The sequence below is a fragment of the Pyrgilauda ruficollis genome, unplaced genomic scaffold, assembly GCF_017590135.1.
Source record: "Pyrgilauda ruficollis isolate IOZ18807 unplaced genomic scaffold, ASM1759013v1 scaffold7, whole genome shotgun sequence".
Taxonomy (NCBI): domain Eukaryota; kingdom Metazoa; phylum Chordata; class Aves; order Passeriformes; family Passeridae; genus Pyrgilauda; species Pyrgilauda ruficollis.
Window position 1 is genome coordinate 9963564 of NW_024528821.1, and position 22797 is coordinate 9986360.

General features: G+C 41.2%; 1 protein-coding gene across 1 annotated transcript; it reads left to right on the top strand.

Moving 5' to 3' along the window:
• Positions 1-204: 204 nt before the first annotated feature.
• VSIG1 (V-set and immunoglobulin domain containing 1) lies at positions 205-20896 on the top strand. Its single transcript, XM_041485251.1, has 8 exons — positions 205-305; positions 3582-3742; positions 9652-9759; positions 15779-15977; positions 17486-17641; positions 18290-18409; positions 19152-19278; positions 20713-20896. The coding sequence occupies exons 1-8, from the start codon at positions 257-259 to the stop codon at positions 20894-20896; spliced, it is 1104 nt and encodes a 367-aa protein (XP_041341185.1). The 5' UTR covers positions 205-256.
• Positions 20897-22797: the final 1901 nt, after the last annotated feature.

The window sequence follows — 22797 nt, forward strand, 5'->3', positions numbered from 1 at the left end:
TTTGGTCTTCTCTGATTCAAAGGTTTATTATTAACAAAACCCTTGGTTGCTCAAACCCCACAAAATGGTTTCAAGTGAGCAATCACACCACTAGTCGGAGAAAGGCACACATGTGATAAAGGAGAATGAAACAGCTCATGACGTGTTGATACACAGCTGATAAGGAAAACAAAAAACCAACTTCAAAAAATAAACCAGCTCAGTTTCAGTCGAAGCCAGAAGCAGCATCTGGTCTCTTTTCTCTCCCAGCATCAAGATGTGTGCAACAATGCTGAAGATATTTCCAATTCTAGCCGTCCTTGCAGGTAAGAATAACAAACTGATGGAGATAGTGCTGGCACAAAGGAGCCTGTGGGAGTAAGAGAGCAGGTGAGCCTGGCTAGCAAACTGGGAGAGCTGTAGAGATGAATTATTTCAGGATGGAATAAAAATCATGGCTACACTGCCAGACCATCCTCTGGAAATCCACAAACTGACCCCTGCCTGGTAAGAGCTTTTTGCTCAAGAACAGAATTTTGGCTTTGCTAGGTTAATGCTTTGCTCTGATGTCAGGAAGAGGCAAAGAGCTCGTTCAGGTCTTTCATGTGTTTCAAGGTCAGGTTTTTCCATATTTGGCTTTTGTCTCCCCTTGATAATAGGGCTGGAAAATGATGTCTCAGTCCCCCAAACACCAAAAAAATTTGGAGGTGATACTTAACTTGAAGTATGCGAAGAATCTTTTAATTAAATGAGGACATAATGCTTTGTGGAATCCAGGAATTTTATGGTATAGTAAAAACTATGTATTTTTCATATTTCAAGGGCATTTCATTGTGCTAAGCTTTACTTTTAATATATACAGAAGCAGTCATTTTAATGCTCCATGGAGATAAACAGCCCCTGTATCCACTACAGAAAATGAAAGCTAGTTTCCACATCTTCAGTTCCAGATGGAATTATCTTATTTGGGTGCCATAGAAATATTTTAAGTAGCTGCTCCTGGAGTTTCAGTGTCCTAACTCTCACACACATATAAACCCAACAGATTTTTACCTTAGATGTGAAAAGTGTTCAGAATTGGTACCATCTATACTTTTCAAAGCAATGTCCTCTAATTTGCAAGTTCTGGATTTAAGACTAGCAGTGTGCCCATATTGGTGGGCACTGCTGACTTGGGGTTTCTGTTGTGGCTCAGAGAAGATCAGCAAACTCAATTTATTTAATGAGTGTTAAAAACTGCAAAGGACTTCAGTGAAAGTGGGAGATTCCTAATTAACTGCAATGACTTTCTCTGTGGGAAGGAAACAGTCTCACTATAATATTGAGTAAAGACACGGATCAGCCATTTTTAACAAGTTATGGTCCTGTTCACTCTAGCTCTTTTCACTGAGTTATTTCTTGTTTCTGCACTTTTTAAAAATTTAAACCAGAAGGCCTGTATGTAGGAAATGGGATTAGGGATTGGAAGCCATAAATGCAAAGTGGAACTGCCATTAACATTCATGGTGAGGAAAGAGGCTCTGTGGGGCCAGTTCACTCTGCTGCCAGTCAAAAGATCCATGTTGCAATTAGCATTGGTTTAAACAGCCTTTTTACTTGAGTGAAGATTATTTCAATTAAATGTATTTCTTCAAAATATAGTTTTATGGAATCTAGAATGCTTTGTGGAGTAATTTTTTGCTTAAATTAATTTCTTCTTAAAAAGCTTTTAACAGTCAGATTCTGTGGCACTCCTGACTCGAAAACCAGAAAATGAGAAAGTAAATATGTGGAGTAGATGACTGGAAAATTGATGTTTTAATAGAGTAAGATTGTGTTGAAAGAGAGTACTTTTAATTCTGCAAAGAGCAGAAAATAAATACATGTAAACTGTGGCAGGAAACAATCATCCTCTGGCCAACACTAATTCCTAAAGCTGAGAACAGTGAACTGAGATACCTAAAATAATATGGCACAGCTTTTCTATTAGATCTCAGTAAGGATTAAGCTGCTGTGAACTCACAAGACAAGCAGAACTGGCAGCCAGTCCTGGGATGCTCTCTTTCCCCAAGGCAGCTTTGACACATTTAGGTCAGTCTCCAGCCATTCCTGTGACAATATATTGTATGTCTTCACACATAATATAAATCCTCTGGTAGTTTAAACCCATTAATTTTGATCCTAGCTACCACTAACACAGAAACTATATTATTCCCTTCTTCCTTGCAGTGAGCTTTTACTGTTGAAGCCATCAAACAAGGAAAACAGTTCAGATAGGTTTGCATACTGTATTAACTCATAAATTTGCTATATTTACATAGTTAAAAAAGACAAAATAGATTGCTTATTTTTAAAAACAATGTTTTCTCACACAGGACTGTTAATTTCAGGAAAATACTCTTTAGTATTACTGCAGATTCTGCTTAAACTCTCAAAAGCAGCACCCCAACATAAGATGCACAGATCCTGCATAGAGAAAAATATTATACATGTTTGTCTCAATCATTAATATATGCAATAAACCCACAAGAAAATTATTATAACATTAAATTCTCACCTTGCCTGTTTTGCATAGAAAGCTCCAAAATGTTTAATGTTTTCCATCCCATTCAAAATAAATACATTCTCAGTCTGAATCTTTAGATATTAGCTTTCAAACTGGACTCAGTGACCTACCAAAACCCTGAAATTCAGATTTATTTTTCTGACAGCTCTATCTTTGCTGTCATGTGTCATCATGGCTAGTAATTCACAGAGGATAGAAACAAATAAATACTGTGAGGGGGTGCTTGATTCCTTTCACTACTGTGATTGTGTAGCCAAGACTGATCAGAGCACTGTGGGGAAGGGCTCACCAGTTGTGTTTGCTCCCTTTCTGCTCTGAGCACAACAGAAAGGGCTGATCGAGTTATCAAAGAACTCCCTATAACCCACACGGTAAAAGCACTTCCAAAAAGATTAGTTTGATTTTTCCAGTGTAATAGCATTGGGGGGAAAAAACAGCTTCTGGAGGTAAACACTTAGAAACCTAAAGAAAAGCAAAGTAATTAGCAAAGAAAAGCAGAGAAAAGCTGCTGGACTCCAGCCTGAGGGATCCAACAGTGCCTCTGGGTCCCAGTCAGAACATAAGGGTGTAGGAAGTGAAAACACTGTAAGTGATAATGCTCCACAGTGAAGGAGACCGGATATCTAATGACATAATTGCAAAAAAACCAAAAAGGATAAGAAAGGTGTAAGAGAGGGGTAGACAGCTGTGAATGAGACTGCAAGCACAGGAGAGCACTGTGAGTGCAGAAGAAAGGTTCAGTTTAACCACAGACTCTTAGTGAGAAGATAACTATCAGCCAATGAGAACAAGTATGGGTTTAGGAACTCTGCTTTTTAAGAATATTATTTGTTTTAAGGGTATGAGTATTCTGGGGGATTTATTTGCTTGCTAGCTTTTACCCAGTCCCAGCTTGTTTTCTCTGAAATTTCCACACAAAGCCCAAGGGAAACTGCACTGAAAAGGAGAAGAGCCAGATACATCCTACAGTTTGTTCAATAACACAGAGTGTAATAATCCTGCATGGCTCCCAGGGCAGCCCCAGCTGATCTCTGCTCTCCACACTCACTGCCCACAGGCCACACCAGCGGGGTCGTGGTGACGGTCCCTGAGAAGACAGTGAATGTCACAACAGGTGGAAATGCAACTCTGCTCTGCACATACACCAGTTCTGGACCCCTGGAGAATTTCTTTATTCAGTGGAGTTTTTACAGTGCCAAAGAGAGCCAGCTGCACACCGTAAGACATTTATTTATTATTACTATGAAATTACATTAGAAATATCCTTAAGTCCTCAAAGAGTCTTGTTATATTTGATGGGGTTATCCTTACTGCAGACCAGGTAATGTTGGGGTTCCTACCCTAGAGATTAAGGACTGGGGTGCAGTGAAATTTAGGGGCAGATGAACAAACTGTCTAGGCTCCTAGTTCCCACTGACATGCCTGAATGCCTTCACAAACTGATGAGAAAGTACAAAAGTGATTCAGATGCTCAAACAACTTGCTCCGAGTCACACAGGAAGTGTGAAGCAAAGACCAGGTGTCCAAAAATCACACAAGTGCTGCAGCTCTGGACCAGCTCCCTTTTCTCTTGTCTGGCAGATATTTCCTGCCATTGTGAAAGCTGCTTTCCTGGTGAGACGCCCTTGCCTATGACAATTGTTGTTCCCCATTTAAGGGTCAAATGAGAGCTCCTTGACTCAGGCACTGCAGTTGCCTTTTGGCAGCTCAGAAAGAGGAGCTGTGCATGATGGTGGGCTGTGAGCACAAAGTGAGCAGCAAGTGTTGGCAGCACTCTGCAGAAAGTTCTCATAGCAGGAAATTTGCCACAGCAAACTTGCATTGGTATTTCCCAGCATCCCATGGCTGTCCCTGTGGAAACAGAACAATCACAGGTCAAGGGCAAATGGTCCCTGCCCTTCCCGAGACCCCAAAAGGCTGCACAGCCAAACAATGTCACACTCTGGGGGATAATGAGACCGTGGTGTAGGCTGGAGTGTCAGCATGGATGGGATGGGGAAGAACACCAACACCAGCAGTGACTTGGTCCAACCACAGCCTGGGCCTCTCGTGGGGCTGTCAAGACCTTGCAGAGCAGCCTGGTCTGCCTGGAAGGGGTCAGGATGGGATCTATAGCTGCCTGTGTGTACTCACACTACTGCCCAAACCTCAAGAACTATCTGTTCATCTTATGTCTTGCTGGGGAAATGAACCCATGAATGTCATTCCCAGCATAACACACAGGGTATGAGCTCCCACCAGCTCAGTCCTGACAGGTGGTGAGCAGTCAGCAACACTTTCCTTTGTAAGAAGAAATCCTAATTAGAAGTGTTGCTGAATCCTTGAAGATGACTGGGATTCCTTTTCCATGCCCTGGTGTCAGGCTTGTGCTTGTGGGACAATAATTTCCCTTTGTTTTTATCCTGTTGACAACATTTTTTTTGTGGAAGTTCAATCCTCCTGCCTGGTGTTGCAGCTGAGAGTTGATGTAAAGAGATTTGACTTAGAGGAGTGTCACAGTCCACACTCGGGATATTTTTGATATTTTTGTCCTGTTCATTATTAATTCCTAATAATATTTCACTAGGAGGCTTGCCATTGCTGATACAGTTGTACCTTCCATTTGGTTTATCAATTACAGCAGAATTATCCTGTAATTTGCAGAAAGTGCAGGTTGTAATATATTTGGCATTGAACAGCAATAGCCAAAATGTAAGAAATGGCAATTTAACCTAAGACAGAACTGCTCACTCACCTGCAGTATATCACAGCCACGGACAAAGTCTGTATCAGTGCTAAGTACAAACTCTGGCCCATCCCAAATTCTGACTCTAGCTGAATGCCTGATTAGGCACACCTTGCCTGATTGTGTAGCTGAATAGCTGTTACTCATTGTTTGCTTTCCTCAAGTTAACACTAGTTTATTAAATGAAGACGTATTCCTGAAAGGGTGGTAGCTACAGGTTTCCCAAGTTGTACATAGTACAATATATTATAATTTTGGTCCAGTATGTTACATCTTAAATTATAATTGCTTGTTCAGGTGGGAAGTACAGCACTGACATACGATCAAGCTCATCTTCTTCAGGTTTGGTTAGAGTCTTTCTGTTCTACCTGTATCAAATTTTCCATATTGCAACACACTAAATGCCATACATTTTTCTGATCACAATCAAGAGAAATGAGCAGATTGCAGTTATAAGCATTTTAGAGGGAGAGTTACACAGTTTCAAGAGATCCAGGAGGGGAAAACCATTTGTAAACTGTGGCTAATGATGAGAAAAATACCCCCTGAAAATTACAATCATAAAATACTGTGGACCTGTGGTTCAGAATACACTCAACAAGACCTAACCAATGCAAGATACCAGATGTCAGGGAAACCTCATGGATCAATCCCTCCAGTGCTCCCTCCTGGCTTCTGCAGCTCTCACTGCAGGCAGTGGGAAAGCTGTGCCTATCAGTCCGTGAGAAACACTGCTGGGAAAAATTGCAGCAGGATTCCCCCGTCTGAAAGTAATTTCACGGCAAATTCACACATTTGTAATGGCTGCGCTTGTGATGGGTGATTTGCTTTTTCATTACATAAAGTCAGCTCAGTCTGGAAAGGCCATGGGTTAGTGCTAGTCCCCTTCTCCTTGCGCACCAAGGCACAATCTCCTCTCCCTGCAGCTCCAGCTCTCCTGGCTGGCAGGCTCAGCGAGGCTCAGAGGGTTCCTTCCCTTTGCTCCCTGGATCCTGCTGCTGTCCCTGCCGGACTGGGGCACTGCTCTTTGCAAAATGCTTTCAGCAACCCACTCAGTCTTGTATTACTGGACCCTGTATTCTTTTACCACCACCTGGCAATTCCTTACCATTTTGAACCTATTCACAATAAAATTAATGGTGTTAGTGCAAACACTGGGAAGAAAGGCTTGTGACTGCTTGTGGAAAATATGGTTTAAGAAAACACACAACATAGCTGAACATAAAGTTGGATTTTCACCCTCCCTCTGAATGAGGCTGGTATTTCTATTTCAGGCTGATGACTCTTCTGAATTTCAGAAAGGACTGGGAGCCTGAAAGCCTGCATGTTTTCCTCTCACAAGTTTAAACAAAAAGACAATCTCTCTCCAAACCTGGCTCTGCCCTGGTGGCTTGGCACATTGCTGAATTAAGTTTCACATTTTGTTCCAAGTAGAAAACATGTGCATGAAAATGGAGGAGGTTGCCAGCTTTGGCTTTCATTGTTTAGGTAAAACAATACTAATATGCAATTCAAAAATATATTTAATATGCTGGTATGGTGACAAACCCAACTATATTGGAAAGACTGGCACCATATCTTACTGAATACCAGAAGAATAGTTTGGATTTTAACTGGAATAAAGTTATGTAATTTTATGAGATATTTAGATTCTTCTAACATATCCATAACAAAGTACCAAACACTTCCTTGTAAATAGCATATATTTGCCCTAAAAAATTTGTTGACAATTCTGGCTTTACTAAAAATTTGCCCTTTTTTTCAGCAACTAATTGGATAACATTTTCAAATTCCATTTTTGAATATTGGAAAAGTCTGCCAAATATTTTGAAGACAGGAGACTTACAATTTCTGTAAAAAATTACAGAAAATACATCTTCTTCCAACTACTAAATTTTAAAATATTCCTGACCAAATCTTACCAAATGCTAGACGTCTTGATGACCATGTTATTCACATGGGCATTGTACTCAAAATAATAAAATTAAGCAGAGGCGATATTCTCTATAACAAATATGTGTGGAAAAAAAATATTGATTTTAATAAATACTGTTTATTTAAACAACTGAGAACATGGCCCTTTCTCTCTACAGTGGCAACAAATAACAGAGCAAGCTGTAAACATTATATACATTTATAAACGTTATATATAATTAAGGCAAATTTATACCATTAAGAAGCTTTTGCCTTTAAGCATTAATGAATGGGAGGGTTAAATTACAATATTTTAGGACATAAAATATAAAAAGCAGAGGCCATAGGTACCCCTTTACTTTACACTGTCACTTAGAGTCCAGATTTTGCAGTGTTTTGAGATCCATAAGCTCAGGTGCAGTCCTGGCTGGAGTGCAATCAGTAAGGCCAGGAGCAGGACTAGTGCCAGTGTTAATTTAATGTCCCTAAGTACTCAGCAGCACGTTTTACCTTGCCTCAAGGGCAGGCTGTGCTTTGCATTACTTTGCAGCCCTGCTGCCGATGCAGACCCCAGCACAGCCCTGGTGAGGCTGGTTTTGTCTTTTGCTCTTGCTGGGGTGTTTTGCTGCCCTGTGCTGCCTTGCCCCCTGCCCAGGGCTGCCCCAGGTGCTCACAGCTCCAAGCAAGGCAGTGACACCACAGCCAGGCTGCTCACAGGCTGCACAGTGAAAAGGGGCAAGAAACAGAGCCAGGTGTTCACAGCACTCTTTTGAAGACAGCACAGCTTTAGTGGGTGAATATAAAGTTTTTTTCTAATTGAGCCTAACTCTCTGCCCTTTTCCTGAGAAGTTTCTCTAGTAGAAGTAATTCCCCTCACTTGAACTTAATAATATAAGTATAAAATCATGGAAAATAGGATGCCATACATATTTTTAACTTTTTATTTTTGCCATTTAGCCCTTAGCAACATGCCCTTTAATGCTGAATTTGAGTTTTAAATAATAACTCCCTGCCAAGGATCTTGAGAACTTTCCAGCACTGAGTGATCTCTATTTTACATCTCGACAAACTGAGGCTAACACTACTCTGCTCACCCAGGGTACATCACAGCCTGGCCTGGTTCACAAGGTAAAGCTCAGCTCCTGCTAAGACCTACATCTGTGCTTCACTTCGTGTCTGAGTCACTTGGCTGGCCCCAGTGTAAAGCACCTAAGTAAATGTTTGAAAGCTGAAGCCTCTGTTGACTCTTCACAGGCGAGGCTGCAGCCTTGCAAAGCTAAATCCAACTCCTGAACCTAAGCTGGCCACACCTTGAGCCTCAGCCCAGGCCACCCACAGTCAGTCAGTGAAATGATCAGGGACACTACCTGGCTAACCAACATGTGCCCAGGGCACGATTCTTGACTGAAATTTTAAAATCACTATATGAGTAAAGGTCATGGATGCCTGTTACTTTTAGGCAAAACAGAATTATTGATAGATTTCCTATTAGAATCTTCTCCAAAAAATACAAACTTGTGGCACACTGGTCAGCAGCAAGGGACAAGGAGGGAAAACCCAAAGAAGGAAAGGGGCAAGAAGAGTGACCCGAGCACAGATGTGTCAGTTCCTTCCACCCTGACACCCCACCTTCAGATTATCAGTAGTCCCATAGCAGCACAACTCTGCTGCCCAGCACAAAGCAAGGCACAGCCATGGCCACTGGGCTACCCCAGGGGAGAACCACAGGCCAGCCAGCCTGCGGGGGGTTTCCATGAAAACTTCTGAAAGAACAAATTCACCTCCACGTAGTCTGAGCTGTTCAGGGGACGCCTTCACACACTTTCAGACACCTGAGATCCTGTGCTGCAGAGGCTGTCAGTGCTGCAGGGGACAGCAGCTTGGGAGCAGAGCAGTCCATCCCAGCCCATGAGAAAGGTGAGCCTGTGTGAAGCATCTCCTGAGGCAGGAACACTTCCTGCAAAGGGCCTCCCTCATCCATAAGCATTTCTTTTTGCCTAGAGCTGATTTTTAAAAACTGAGTTGTATCTAGCACTTAGATGCCTGAGCAGGCACTGTAAGGAACAGCTTCCTGGGGAGCAGAGGGAACATCTCCAGAGCAGAGGAATGGAGCTGCTGGAGTGTCACTGCCATTGGAGTGACCCTGGATGTCAGTGGGACTATGGGGGACTGCCTGTGGTTATCACAAAGGGAAGTGCAGACAAGAAGAAAATAATCAGGTTATAACTGGGGTGTTTGGAGCAAACATTAGACTTTAATCTTAGTTTGCCTAATCTTAGGTAGAATTTAGGAATAAACTTCTGTTTCATCTTGTGGTTGACAAGGCCTGAGGTACTTTCTGCACAAAACACCGAACACGAGGCACCCTGCCCTCGTGATCAGCACGGATGGTAGGTGGGGAGCTGTGTGAGAAATGGCTCTTTGGTTTTGGGGGAACATTTAAAGTCTCATTTAACTCTCAGATCAGCACATTTTTACTCAAATACAGCATTCCCCGTGTCATGGTATTCTGAGTATGGATGAAAAGTCAGTCAGTCTTTGTCAAAAGACGGTGTATGTGACAGATGCACGGGGAAGATGTAGCTGGAGATACAAGGTAAGAAAACAACCCCCATCATCTTAAGGGGGAAACAGAGCTAAATAGCTTCTACTAGATTTGTGCTACTGTGAAACTTGTGTTCATATTCTGTATTGAAATCTCAAAACCAGCACATGACTAAGTTGAATCAGATGCATGATCCAGAATTTTTAACTCACCCTATTTTTTATTGCATTTTTTTCTCAAAATTATTTTGGATGTAGCTGTTGTGTTCCCCCCCTCCCCACACCACCCACCTATTCTAGGCGGCTGAACTGGCACCTTCAGGAATATTCTACCCAGAGGGTATCTGAAGGGTGTGTGCACCCACAAGGAGCCTCCAGGCTGAATGTGAGCAAGACTGGACAGCTCAAATTTGGGGCTACACATTTACATCGAAAAAAAATCATCCTGGATCTCCTTTCTAGAATATAAAACCATTTTGAGATGTGATGGATACCAAGGACACTGGGCTGAACCAGCTTCCTCTCAGCTGTCAGCTCAGCATTCCAGCCTAATCCATTCCAAACTCTGACTGCAGCAGGGCTCCTGTCCCACCACGAGGTACAGGGTACAGCCTAATGCCAACTGACAGCTAATAAAAACTGCTGAAGAGCAGTTACACCAAATGCACTAAGAAAACACATTTGCTCTTGATGGGAATATTCACTAATAGTTCAGCCACAAGAATGATACTGTGAGAACATGGAAGAGCTGCTCCTTCAATATATTTGCATCAGTTAAAGCTGCTGAATGACTAATCCTCTAAAGGCTTCTGACTCCCTCCCTTTCTTCTTCTACCAATGCACTGTTGTGACAAGACACTTCTTGTAGTTGTTAACATTTTCAATTCCTCATGCAAAAAATCCAGTAAGGGGCTGGACTTTTTGCATGGGGATATTATCCCTATAATATCCCTACTACCTTCTGCAGATCAGAGCTTTGACAAAAATGTGTGAAAAGAAGCTGTGGACGAAATAAGGGATTTGGGCCCAGACTCAGTCATGTGACATGTGTCAAAGAAACCAACACATGTGTGAACATTTGCTTTCTTTGCTAGCTGAGCTCAGAATCTGAGCTTTGGGCCTTTATTAAGACTGACTGTGTGGCATTTGTTCTCTCATTAGATGGTAAGATGCCTAAGGAAGTGATGAACATTTTTTCCCCTTGTTGTTGTTTTATAAATTTTGTCTGTCCTCAAAAAAGAGATCACAATCACAGTCTCAAACCAGTAAAGTTGTTAATATCCTCCATTTTCCAGTAACTTGAGAAAATGTCAAACAGAAAATGACAAACAACCCAATGACAGGGCCCTCTGGAAGCTGGAGCTTTCCAGCTCTCCAGGCAAAGACTGTGAGTCACACACTGAATCCACCAGAAAAACATCATCCAACAGGATCCTAGAGCTTCACATGTGCTGGAAAGGGAGAAGAGGCTGGGGGAGGAAAGACAGGTGCTGGAACAGAGGTCATGTCCTGAAACTGTCCTCCTGTCAGGAAGTCAGGATTCTGTGGAGATTAAGCAGGACACTTTGTAATGTCCCTTCAAGTGCATCTCATAACTTTGATATCCATAAGTACTAGGCATGTAGAGCATTGTGATGCAGTGACGCCAGGAGATGGGGATGGGAGGAGTATTGACCTGGAAACTATGAAGGAGTCCATCCAAAGCCATCTGAAAGACACATATTTACACTGTCAAAAGAAGAAGAGAGGCAGAGGGAGGCAGTTTCTTCTATTTTCCTGCCTGCTTGTTCACACACCCCCTTCACACCCTAAGGAAGATCTTTCTACAGAAGTTGTACAGAAAAAACCTGGAGTTCCTCACACTCTGCTGAACATCTGGCAGCCTTTGAAAGTCCTCAACTCAGCCTCAGCTCTGCTGACTGCTTCCTCTGCAGGCAAATATATTCTGCACCATCACTCTAGAGAAACTGCCTGTGGCCAGGAAGGGTAACCACAGCACAGGCTGGGATGGCTGGAGACAGCAGCTCTAGACACTGCCTGGCCCACAGGTTGAACAACCAGCTGAACTGCAACCCTTCCTAAGGTCAGAGATGTCTTCTGGGCAACTTTGCTGTTTAGCAGGAGCTAGTGTCTCAGATTACGAAGTTATTAGGGACAACACTTTTAGGAGTGATAATTTCCACTCTTTTTTTCTGTCAGTTGTTTGGTTAGTCACCCAGGCAGCTGCTTCCATGAAATGTGAAAAGGCATCATTATATAATAACTTGCCTGAACTAACTAGCTGGTAAGGAGGAGCAACAACCATTAATGCACCCTCAATACTGTTTCTGCTCTGGTAAATCATCAACTTCACTAGAGCTGCTCATGATTTGCTTGAGGACATGAAAAGCTGATTGTTTGATGGGAAGCACAGCAGATTTCTTTCTTTTTTCTTTTTTTTTTTTTTTTCATTCAAGCTGGTGCACTTAAAATATATTTATCACATGAGATTTAAAAGGTTTCCAGAAAAAGTCTACCATTGACTAAATATACAGTTTTCCCATACACACATTTTAGATAATATGGAAAGAAAAGTTAATGATGTGTGTCTGTGGGAGAAAACATTAGCTGGCAGTTGCCCAAAACCAAAAAGTTTTCCATATCTTCAACAGAAAACAAGTTTTTTGGTTTTTTTTTACTTCTAAATCAAAAGAGAAACACTTTTGCAAAGGTTTTTGTTTCAGTTTTCTGAAAGCCACAAACCAACTTTTCAAGAACAGCATAAAACCACTTTGAACCAGGGTTTAAAGTATCCATTTTGAGTGTATTGTTTAAAATGGACTATGAATTCACAGCCAATTAACTGAAACATATTCCTCTTAAATGAAATTTCCTGTGTACACAATCCAATCATACCTCTGGGACAAGATATACACTCAGCAATTAATCAGAACATTATTCAGCCTTTTTTGGTGTTTACCACCTTCCTTCAGGCGATGAACTCCAGAGCCAGGGAGATAAGCATGGAACAGGAGAGAGCAGAGAACAGGCAGGAGCCTGCAGAGGAACTGAACACATTGACTGAGAATGTTTCACTGCCTTTATGTTCAAGGCTGACAAAAAGTGACCCAGTAAGACTCAGTTTGAATCTATGAAGAGAAGAAATAGTCTCTGCTGTGTTGACACCTGCCCCAGATTTAACTGCGTACACAAAATGTTTTCTCTGCACTCATTGACTCAGAAAGAGAGAGCACAGGATTAGTTTTTCAGTGCATTGTATAAGGACTTGAGCACGTAACTCACCCTGACTCCAGGTCAAATACACCGAGGAGCACTTGCTCCTCTGCAGTGTTTACTGGCATGCCCTGACTGCATTTACAACTTACAGTGCCAGTCTTATTCCCAGGAAGATGGGCTGTATCTAAATGAGCATTCTGTGGACCCCTTCTGCTACTCTTTACTCTCACATAATCCCAGATCACTCTGAGGTAGATTGAGTAGAATTTAGCCCCTTTTTCCAACAACCAAGCCTTTAATAGGGTATGGTGGACCTGCCACTCCTCTCATGCTGCAGCAAGACACACATTACTTCATTTAAACCATTGTAGAGCTTAATTTCACATTAGTATAAGGAGCTGGTGGAATCCCTTTCACTGCCCTACTCCAACAGTGCAGTTGGAGAGGAGATGGGAACCCAGCCCATCACTACTGAGAGCTATCCAGGGACATCAGCCTCAGAAGAGGCTGAAGTCAGAAGTCACAGTTCTAGTAACTTGAGACTCTTGCAAGTAACAGTGATAAATAATATTCTACTATTGCTCACACTCAGATAAATGTAGAATGAGACAAATGTGGCCAGTGTGTTTTTGTGATTACAGGTAGACAACTTTTTTTGATGAGTGATTTGTTTAAACCAAACTCCCAACTTTGAACACTCTCCTTCCCCAGGGAATAGAGTGTGTCCATCTAGACTCTGGTTTGGCTATAGAGTTCCATCTCTAGACATTTGCAAAGCATAAAATCAGTTTGAAAAATGATGGTATTGCATGCACACAATGGAAACTGGGAGGAGTATCCAGCTTCAACACTTTCCAGCCAGGTCTGTCATCGAGCTGACCCTGGACCTCTTACACTTCCCCACTGTTCCAGCAGTGTTCCACACCTTGGGAATGCTTTGGTGTTCAGAGCCCTGCATCAATTGTACCCAGTGTTTGTAATCCTGGGGCAGGGAAAGATAAAGTCTGGCTGAGGAGTATGCAAAATTGCTCTTGAGAGAGGGCCAAGCTGCAGTCCTGGAGCTGCTGGTGCTGTGCATGCTGGATTCTGACCTTCATTCCAAAGCCATATCTTTGCATAAACCAGCTGTGCTCTGACAGTTTTGGAGTGTACCTTGCTTTAAGCTAATAAAGGCTTTTAGATAACATTCCTTAAAGACTTCAGTCAACACCATATCAGGGAGGATAAATAGAATTAAGAATTAATATTCTTAATTCAAAATGCAATCAGCTGATCTGCAAAGTAAAGCAAATTGTACTTCTCACCAGGGATCTGCAGTATCCCTAAAAGGCAGGGAACTTTGACCAAAAGAAATTTTGATACTAGTCAAGTGAGAATGGCCTGTGAATAGGAGTCTGTGAAATTTTTCCTACAAGCATTTTCCCACTATTTCCGTTAAAAAACATGCTGTTACTTTAACTTCAGTAAATACATTTACACTAGTGATTCTGGAATATTGCCAGTAGGAACAAAGTTAGATCTGTTTGGGTCACTACCTGTAATTCTATATGGACACCTCTCACCAGTTTAGAGAATTGACTGAGTGTGCTGGAACTGTTCACTTGCCTGGTGTGTGTATGTAGATACTGGGGGAACACATTGCCTCTCCAAATAGTGTCACTTTCATACAACACTATCACTAACACCTCAGAAAAACAATGAATTGTAGTTTTCCACATCTTTGTTCTTTCAGATCTTGGTTTCAGAGCAGAGTTAGATTGGACAGAGGGCAGGTACTCCTTGAGAACTACTATATTTACCCCAGAGCAGATGAGATCCTGCGGTTCCTAAATAGACTCGGGGCCCAAGGCTCAGACTGCCATCCAGGCTCTGCAGGGAACACAATTCTGCCTCCCCTCTCCATCAGCAAAGTTTGGGCTTATGAGGCCACTTCTACTCCACAATGCTGCTAAGAGCAGTTGATGCTACCGAAGTCAGTGAAATTAGTCAATGTTAAATCAGCAATTTTTATTTGGGAGGAAATGTTGCATTCCTTAGAAACATTTATCCTTACTATGCCCGTCATTTGGCAAACCATTTTTTTTTACTATTTAGTAAAAGGGGAACTTCTTGATCCCAAATAGGAACCCCCCCAAGCACTGAGGCCAGCAGGTATTCTTTACTTCCTCCCTGACATAAATTCAAAAAACCAATATAGTCCATGACACTGCCTCCAAAGCTGATGACACAAACAAGAACAGAATGGCTGCTCTAATTGCATGTGTGATGACTCTGCTGTGTTCTGGTACTGCATCCTCATGGCTTTCAAATTTACTGCCAACAGATCAGGTGCCTTGCTTGCTTAGACCTTTGTCTTGTGAATTCATTTCAGTCCTCTGTTTGCCATATTCTATATTTGGAAAGCTCTGCAGCCACCCACTTTTTCCAATGACAGGTCCATCCTTGTCATAATCTTCTACTGAACTGCTCATTAATGCTATCACAAATTATCAGTGTTTCACTTAATACCATTATTCAATGTGCATGACTTAGCATTTTTTCACAAAATTGTCATATGATGTTCAATGGTCTCACTTTTGTTTTTGCAATTGCATCAGTCTGTGCTTGGATTATCCACAAAGATTTAGCTACTGTCAATTACACAGTTAAAACAACACTTCTGAAAAGCTTGTCTTTTAAGAACCTTTAGAAGTATGTATTCTAATGTACTGTGTTTTCATTTCTGCTTTCTTGGGGGAGGAGGCAAGAAAGGGGGTGACATTGCTTGGCTTTAATCAGAAATCAAATATATTCTGAGTACCAAACAAAGCAGCAAGAAGATAGTTATTAAACTAACAATTGTTTCTTTATCACAGATCTATTATTATTCAGGAGGCCAGTCTTACTCCTATGGAGCATTTAAGAACAGGATAACAGCTTCAACAAGTCCAGGGAATGCATCAATAACAATCTCCAACATGCAGCCCTCAGACACTGGTTCCTACACCTGTGAAGTTTTCAGCCCTCAGGGTGATGCTGGACAGAGTCAAAAATCTGTGATTGTCAATGTGCTGGGTAAGTGCCTCCCCTCTCTATTGCTGTATTGTCTTTTTCATCCCATATTATGAAACACTGAATTCACAGCTCAAGATACGTAGGGCCAGAGGGAATATCAGGCTGTGGTAAACAAGGCCCATGATGCAGAGGGAAGCTCCCTGAGTCACTGCTGCAGTTTCCAAGGCTCTGGAGGCAGAGCCTGGCTGCCCTCTAGCTTCCAGCCACAGCTGACCTGCTTCACTGCACAGCTGCCTTTGCCTGAGCTGCAGTCAAATCTCACTCTCCCACCACTGGCCTTCAGAGTCACTCTGTGCTCTCAAAAAGTTCCTTTAGGTAAACAGGTAAGAGGGTGGCTAGAATTACCCAGCTTCTCTCCATTTTTCATATTGGAAAACAAAGTGATACTAGTTTTGGTTAAAATAAAACACCATTTTAGCTGGAAGTGACAAATTCTCACTGAAACCACTACATGCAGCCCCAGCACAGTCCAAAACTTCACCCATTTTACCTAATGTTGGTCATAGTGACTTGCCTAAATCTAGGGAGAGACAGCAGCACAGCCCAAGAGTTCTGACTCATACCAATTCCCAAAACCTCTAGAAACTTAGTATTTGTTGGATGAAAGTAGTACAAAGTCTGTTTTGTGTGGAAGAAAGCAACAGTTCAACCATGAACAGGCAGAGCAGAAAGGATGAAAAGCAGATGAATTTGGCATCACCTGCCTATCTTCCAGGTATAAGCAAAAAATATATGTAAACTGATTTCCTGAAAAACCAAAGTACTACTGATAATTCTCATCTAAAATTTCCCAAATAAATAGTAAATCTTGGGGCAGTTGAGTAAAAGATTGCACTTTCTACATGAAAACTAAGAAAAGTTGTTGGTTTGGGCTACGTTCATTGCTGGTGGTTCCCTTGACAGCACTCTAAAGAGCCACAAAAGCATTTCTGTAGGTAGGAAATGAAAAACAATGGTGTCAGAGAAGACAGAATCTTCCCTTTTGTGAAAAGTGAGGACATTATATAAAAATGGATACATTTTTTAACAGAACTATAGCTGATTTATTTCCTTCACAACTGTTAACATACTGAAAAAACTGGGCCTTGATCCTCTCCCTCTCTGTGGAAAAGCTCCTGCCATGTCTCTAAAGAAAATGAAAATGATGTTTTTCTTTTTCTAAAGAAAAAGGAAATGATGTTGCTATGTGGCAGAATGGTGTATGGTGAATAGTGAGTGGCCCATTACAATGAAAATAATTGATAGTTGTAGTCCCAACACCTCCCTAGTAACAGTTAATATGCAAATGGAGGATAATAAAACTGTATCCTAGGCCATGTACATATAATTAATATTACTCAATTTTTTGATGGAAGAGGCTTTGGTCAGTTCCAAAAATGGGACTCTGCTCTTGGATGGAAACCTGGATGGGGTTCAGCTCTTTGCTCAGAGCAGCATGGTACCAGAACTTGAGGTGGATGTTTGCAGCCTGGCTGTGCACTCCTGATGTGTCTGTTCCTCTTTTACAGTCAAACCATCAAAACCTTTCTGCAAAGTAGAAGGAACCCCTGAAAAAGGCCATCTGATCTACCTCCTATGCAACTGTGAAGAGGGACTGCCTCGCCCCACCTACCGCTGGTACAAAGTCGATGAGAACACCCTCAAGCCTGTGACAGAACAACTTGGTATGTAACTACAGGACCAACATACCATGTCCAGGATCTGAAATTCCAGCATTTCAAATGCTGTGTATCACATAGGTGCATTAAAATTAATCCTCCTCTTTCAATAGTCAATGGCACAGAATCATATTTTACTTATTCAAATCAACTGACAGCTGTCAAAACCACAGGATGCTTTTTCTATTTAATATATTTTAAAAAAGTTGAAGTCCTGTCCAGTCTTTAAATTGTTAAAATGTTAATATCTATGTCTTTACATCTCTCTTCCTTTGAAACTTTGAATGAATTTAAGTTGAATCAATTTGTCATTCAAGTACTAGCACATCCTTCCTTCCCAGAAATTTTCTGGACCTGTTACATTTTCATTTGTGGAGTTACACAGGCAGCCACAGTATCAATGTGGGTAAAACACCAGCCAGACCAGGTTGGCAGAGTAGGGGCTTCTAATACACCCCCAAAGAACCCACTGGAGCAATTTCCAAGGAAGGTAAATGTTTTATTTTAAAGAATATAAAATCCACACAAAATAAATCAATAATTGGTGAGCCATTTTTTCTATTATCTGAAAAGCTCTGTGTTACCCACTACAGAGAACTGTTTGCCTCTACAGAATACAAACAGTAATGTGTACCTGCTCCTCACTTGTCACAGATCCAAACTCTGGCATCCTTTACATTGGCAACCTCACCACCTTTGAAACTGGCTACTACAGGTGCATAGCCAGCAACCTCCTGGGGAACAGCACCTGTGAGCTTGACCTAACAGCAAAACGTAAGTAAAACACCTGAAAGCAATCACGTCTTTGATGGAGGACATACAAAGCTTGCAGGAAAATTCTTTAACAAATTTGAAGCTTAGATTTATTTTTTTTTTTTTTCTCCAAGTAAGAACAGAACAGGACTTGGAGAGCTCTGGAGTTTTCATCCAGGCCTGCTCAGGCTTTACAATGACCTAGAAAACTGATTTAACATCCCCACCTTAATTTCCTGCAAGGAGCAGGAGCTGGACCTGGTTCTGACTGCAGAGTCTTTACTGAGAACAGACAGACAAGGAGTTTTGAGCAATTTCTTCCAGCCAACAGTCCCACTGAGGTCTCCTCACCCCAGAAATTACAACCATCAGTGAAGTGGTAGTACAAGGAGTGGGGCACTGTCGATGTGATCACTAGCTGAAAGACAGAACTAAAGGCAGCCTGGATTTCAGGATGTGTTTGCAATGATTGAAAAGTAAAGGCTTTTGCCTATTGTCAGTATTACAGCCCAATGATTACCTTAGCCAGGCACAAACAGGGAGTTTGTTGGGATAGGGAGCTACCCAATGAGAAAGGAGGCAGCAAAGACCACCCAAGCACAGAGCTCTCACATTCCTGGAGCATCTTTGGCCACCCTCCTGCAAAGAGTTCTTTGAATCCAATCCCTTCTTTCTACTAAAGGGTCCTGCAATAAATTTCCAAGGGGTTTTGTTGTACTACTACTTTATAAAAAGTCAAGTAATCTTTTTTTTTTCTTTGCAGATTCAGATGGTGGTATTGTTGCTGGAGCACTGATTGGAGCAATTCTGGCAGCTGCTATAATCTGCATTATTGTCTGGGTCTTAACCAAGAAGGCAAAAAATAGGAAGTCATCAAATAATGAGATGCAGTAAGAATTTCTGTTTACTTCATTTTAAGACAACTATTTTTGTAAAGCACTTCTGCTAATCCAGAGCTAAAGTAAAATGCATAATACAAGTTTTGAGAAAACTCCCAGAGTGAACATCTGCTTTTGGGGGACGCTTTACCTGTTGCACTTTTAACAGAAGGTGCCATTGCCCTCTTCCCTATTTTAACAGGCAGCTACCACTTAGCAGTATCTGAAACAGTGAAGTAAATGTTTTTAAACACAAACTAAAGTGGCAAGTTATAAAAACAGCTCTTTTGATTTAAAGTTAATGGGGGTCTGTTAAAAGCAGGTGGAGGAAGTAAAAAAAGAAAGAGCAGCTAAGGGTCACCTCAGGAAATTTACTGATATTTAAACACAGTGGGCTCAGGTCAGTGCTATCTGAAATTACAGGACACACACTTGGGATACTCCCAGGCATCTCAGATTGCAGGAAACACAAGGTTTAGACAAGAGAATGGAGCCCAGAATGTCCATTTTGATCCTGCCCTGGAGATGTTTTCTTCTCTGCGCTTTGGTTGCTCATTTTTCCCTTAAATTGCCAGATCTTCAGAACAGGGATAATCTCATGCACTATATAGACTGTATTCAGCCCATTGATGTAAAATGCTAAATAACTACATAGAGTTGAGGCCAGACAAAAACTGTGACTTCCCTGTAGCAAAGGTTTAAGACCCCCTAATACAGAATTCTGCTAACCCAGACCAGTGATCAGTCACTCATGCACCTGATTTCTGCTTTCAATTGATGCAGCATTAACACCTAGTTTTGTACTTTGGTCCTAATAAATCTTACTGCATTGACTTAATCCACTAGCATCTGATATTTTTTACCATGTGAAAGTGCTTCAGTATTGGGAGTTGGTTTATTATTGTTTTGCTAAGATAAAAGGAATTAATACCTGTTACTAAAAATATTTTTCTAGATTTCCATATTTTCTGAAATACAACACGTATTTTATATGACCTTTCCAGATTTCAGTCTTTTCATAATTCTTTTCTGACTGAACTCTATTTTTCATGCACTTCAATGGGACCCCAGATCTACATGGAATTTCCCAGAAAGCTCATATAAAGCAGCAAGTTTTGCTATCACTCCTGATAGCAAACTGACAGGACCAGCACTCAGTTTCACTTTCCACTTTCCTGGCATAACATTTAAACATACTAAAATTAATTTTATTATAATGGGATCACTTAAACCAGCAATGCAGATGTCTTTCTAGCTAATATGCTGTCAGTCTTTCTGTCTCAGCACCAGTGGTGTTGTAACCTTTTCACACAATCTTGAAACAGTCATCGTAACATCGGGGTTACTGTTCAGATAGCAAATACAAAGATTCCTTATTTTGAAAGACTCTAGTGTACATGGGATTTCAGCATGTGAGATCACAATCCTAATCCTGTCTTTCTGCAGAGAAATGGTTCAGAAACAATCCAATGCAGACTATGTTCAGGTACCCAATGAAGAAAACATTCCTGTGACCACAGTTCCACCAAGCAATGCAACAAATGAATACCCAAGTGTTGATGAAACAGCAGCTCCTGCAACACCTGAAAATTATGAGAAGCAAGAAGCAGAAAAAGAAGAAACAGCCTAGAGTTTATAATAGAGTTTTCTTTGTCACCTTTGGACCTCTTTGTACAAAAATTGTTGTCATTGAATTAACATAGAAACATGACTAAAACTTGTATTCAAGGCATTTGTATTGTAACCCACTGGGGTGGATCAAAAAGGGTCTGTCACACAGGCACTTTGTGAACAGCAGATTTGGCCTTTAAAGTGAACCAAACTTCTTTTATTATCTAGTTATACTGTACAAAAATTTAAGTATAAATATAGTGTTATGTACATCAACCTATTTTGCAAAACTAATTAGGAAATGGGCTGAAGCATTTATTAAAGAGCCTTCCAGTCAACTACCAGTAATGCTGTGTGTCCACACAGCTCAGAACCACAGCAGCCTTGTCCAGAAACAGTGTTAGCCAGCCTGCTTCGTGTGCACCAAGAACAGTAATCATGGCCAGTACAGTGCAGTGTTTCAAGGAACTGATTTTGCACATTAGAAGTAAAAAGAAGTTACATTAATGTCATCAGAATGCTGAAACATCTGTTAACATCTTAACAGATGTTAAGACCTGAGTCAAGGAAATCTTGTGTGTCTGAGTTCCACCTAAGTATAAAAAAAAAAAATTCCTGGAAAATTGTACCCCATTGCTGCCTGACATGGAAAACATTCTGTTAACAGTGACCTCCTTGGCTTAAAGCTCCCAAGGCTGCCAGTGTTCTAGAGTTGTCTGTTTCAGCAATTCTGGTTTTCAGTTTAATGGAACTGGCATTTGGGTACCCAGCTCAGACACAAATGACTGTTCTACACAACAGGAGCTGGAGATCTAAATCCTTTGCAAGGCTTGTTCCAATAGGCATGGACAGCACCACACTCCTCATGACACACAGATACAGCTGCTTTCAAAACTTAGGAGGGATGCTGCCTTCTATACAGCACATCAGTTCTGATTGCTTCCTCTGTCTGAGATGATTGAAATCTCTTTCCAGGCTAGTCCTACCCACTAAGCAACAAACTCACGCTGCTTCTCTTCTGGTCTCCTATCCCAGTGTAACAATCTATCTTCTAGAGATGAAAGCATCAAGAGCGGATAAGTGGTGCAAAGCACACCAGCAATGACACTGAGAGCCAGCAGTTGAGCCATGAGTGCCCTCTTGGAAGAAAAAGGAACTGAACCATACACACCTGGGTCACTAGACAATCCTTCTCCCTGGGCCTCATTTCTAAGGTTACACAAACTCAGTTTTTCATAAAGGCAAAGGTAATACTTCCAGAAAAGCTCAAGGACCATGGGGCTCAGGCAAATGCAGACCCACACCTTGCTGATACAGGCAGACCCTGGTTTCAGTCTCATGAACTGCAGGAAAACGTATCTGGCGCAGGGATTTCAAGGTTTTTGGCACTTAAGTCTTTCATAGGATCTAATATTCATAAATCCTTTGGTGACTGTTCCTAGGCTATAAACATTAGTTATATGCAACATTTATCTTTAAGATTTCTGGGCTAAAATTTTCATCTTCAGTTCCTACAGCTCTAAGTATGTTTATCAAAATAGTGAGTTAAAATATATATATATATATATATATATATATGAGAAAAAAAAATGTGACAATATTTAAGGATGTAAGGCATGAGATCCTAGTTAATATTTATTTTGGATCTTCAAGCATAATTGTATTCATTGCTCTTTCCTCAGTTTTCTGACTTCCAAATATTTTTCTCTGATAGGTGTGTCCCATGAAAGTGTTAGCTTCATTCCAGACTAAAAGAGCATTAATGGTATTCATCTAACACTATTTTAGCCAAAAACTGTGCCAGTCTGTGAGGGTCACACCCTTGCTAATACCAATACTGCCATGTTGTAGCAGTGGATCCTCAGACTCCTCTCTTCCCAAAATATCCTGGGTAAATCTCAAATTAGGATCTATACAGAA

Coding starts and splice junctions, on each gene's coding strand:
- VSIG1 (XM_041485251.1), top strand. CDS start 257: ATGTGTGCAACAATGCTGAAGATATTTCCAATTCTAGCCGTCCTTGCA. Junction 3,743..9,651: donor AAGAGAGCCAGCTGCACACC/GTAAGACATTTA, acceptor ACTCAAATACAG/CATTCCCCGTGTCATGGTAT. Junction 15,978..17,485: donor TGTGATTGTCAATGTGCTGG/GTAAGTGCCTCC, acceptor CCTCTTTTACAG/TCAAACCATCAAAACCTTTC.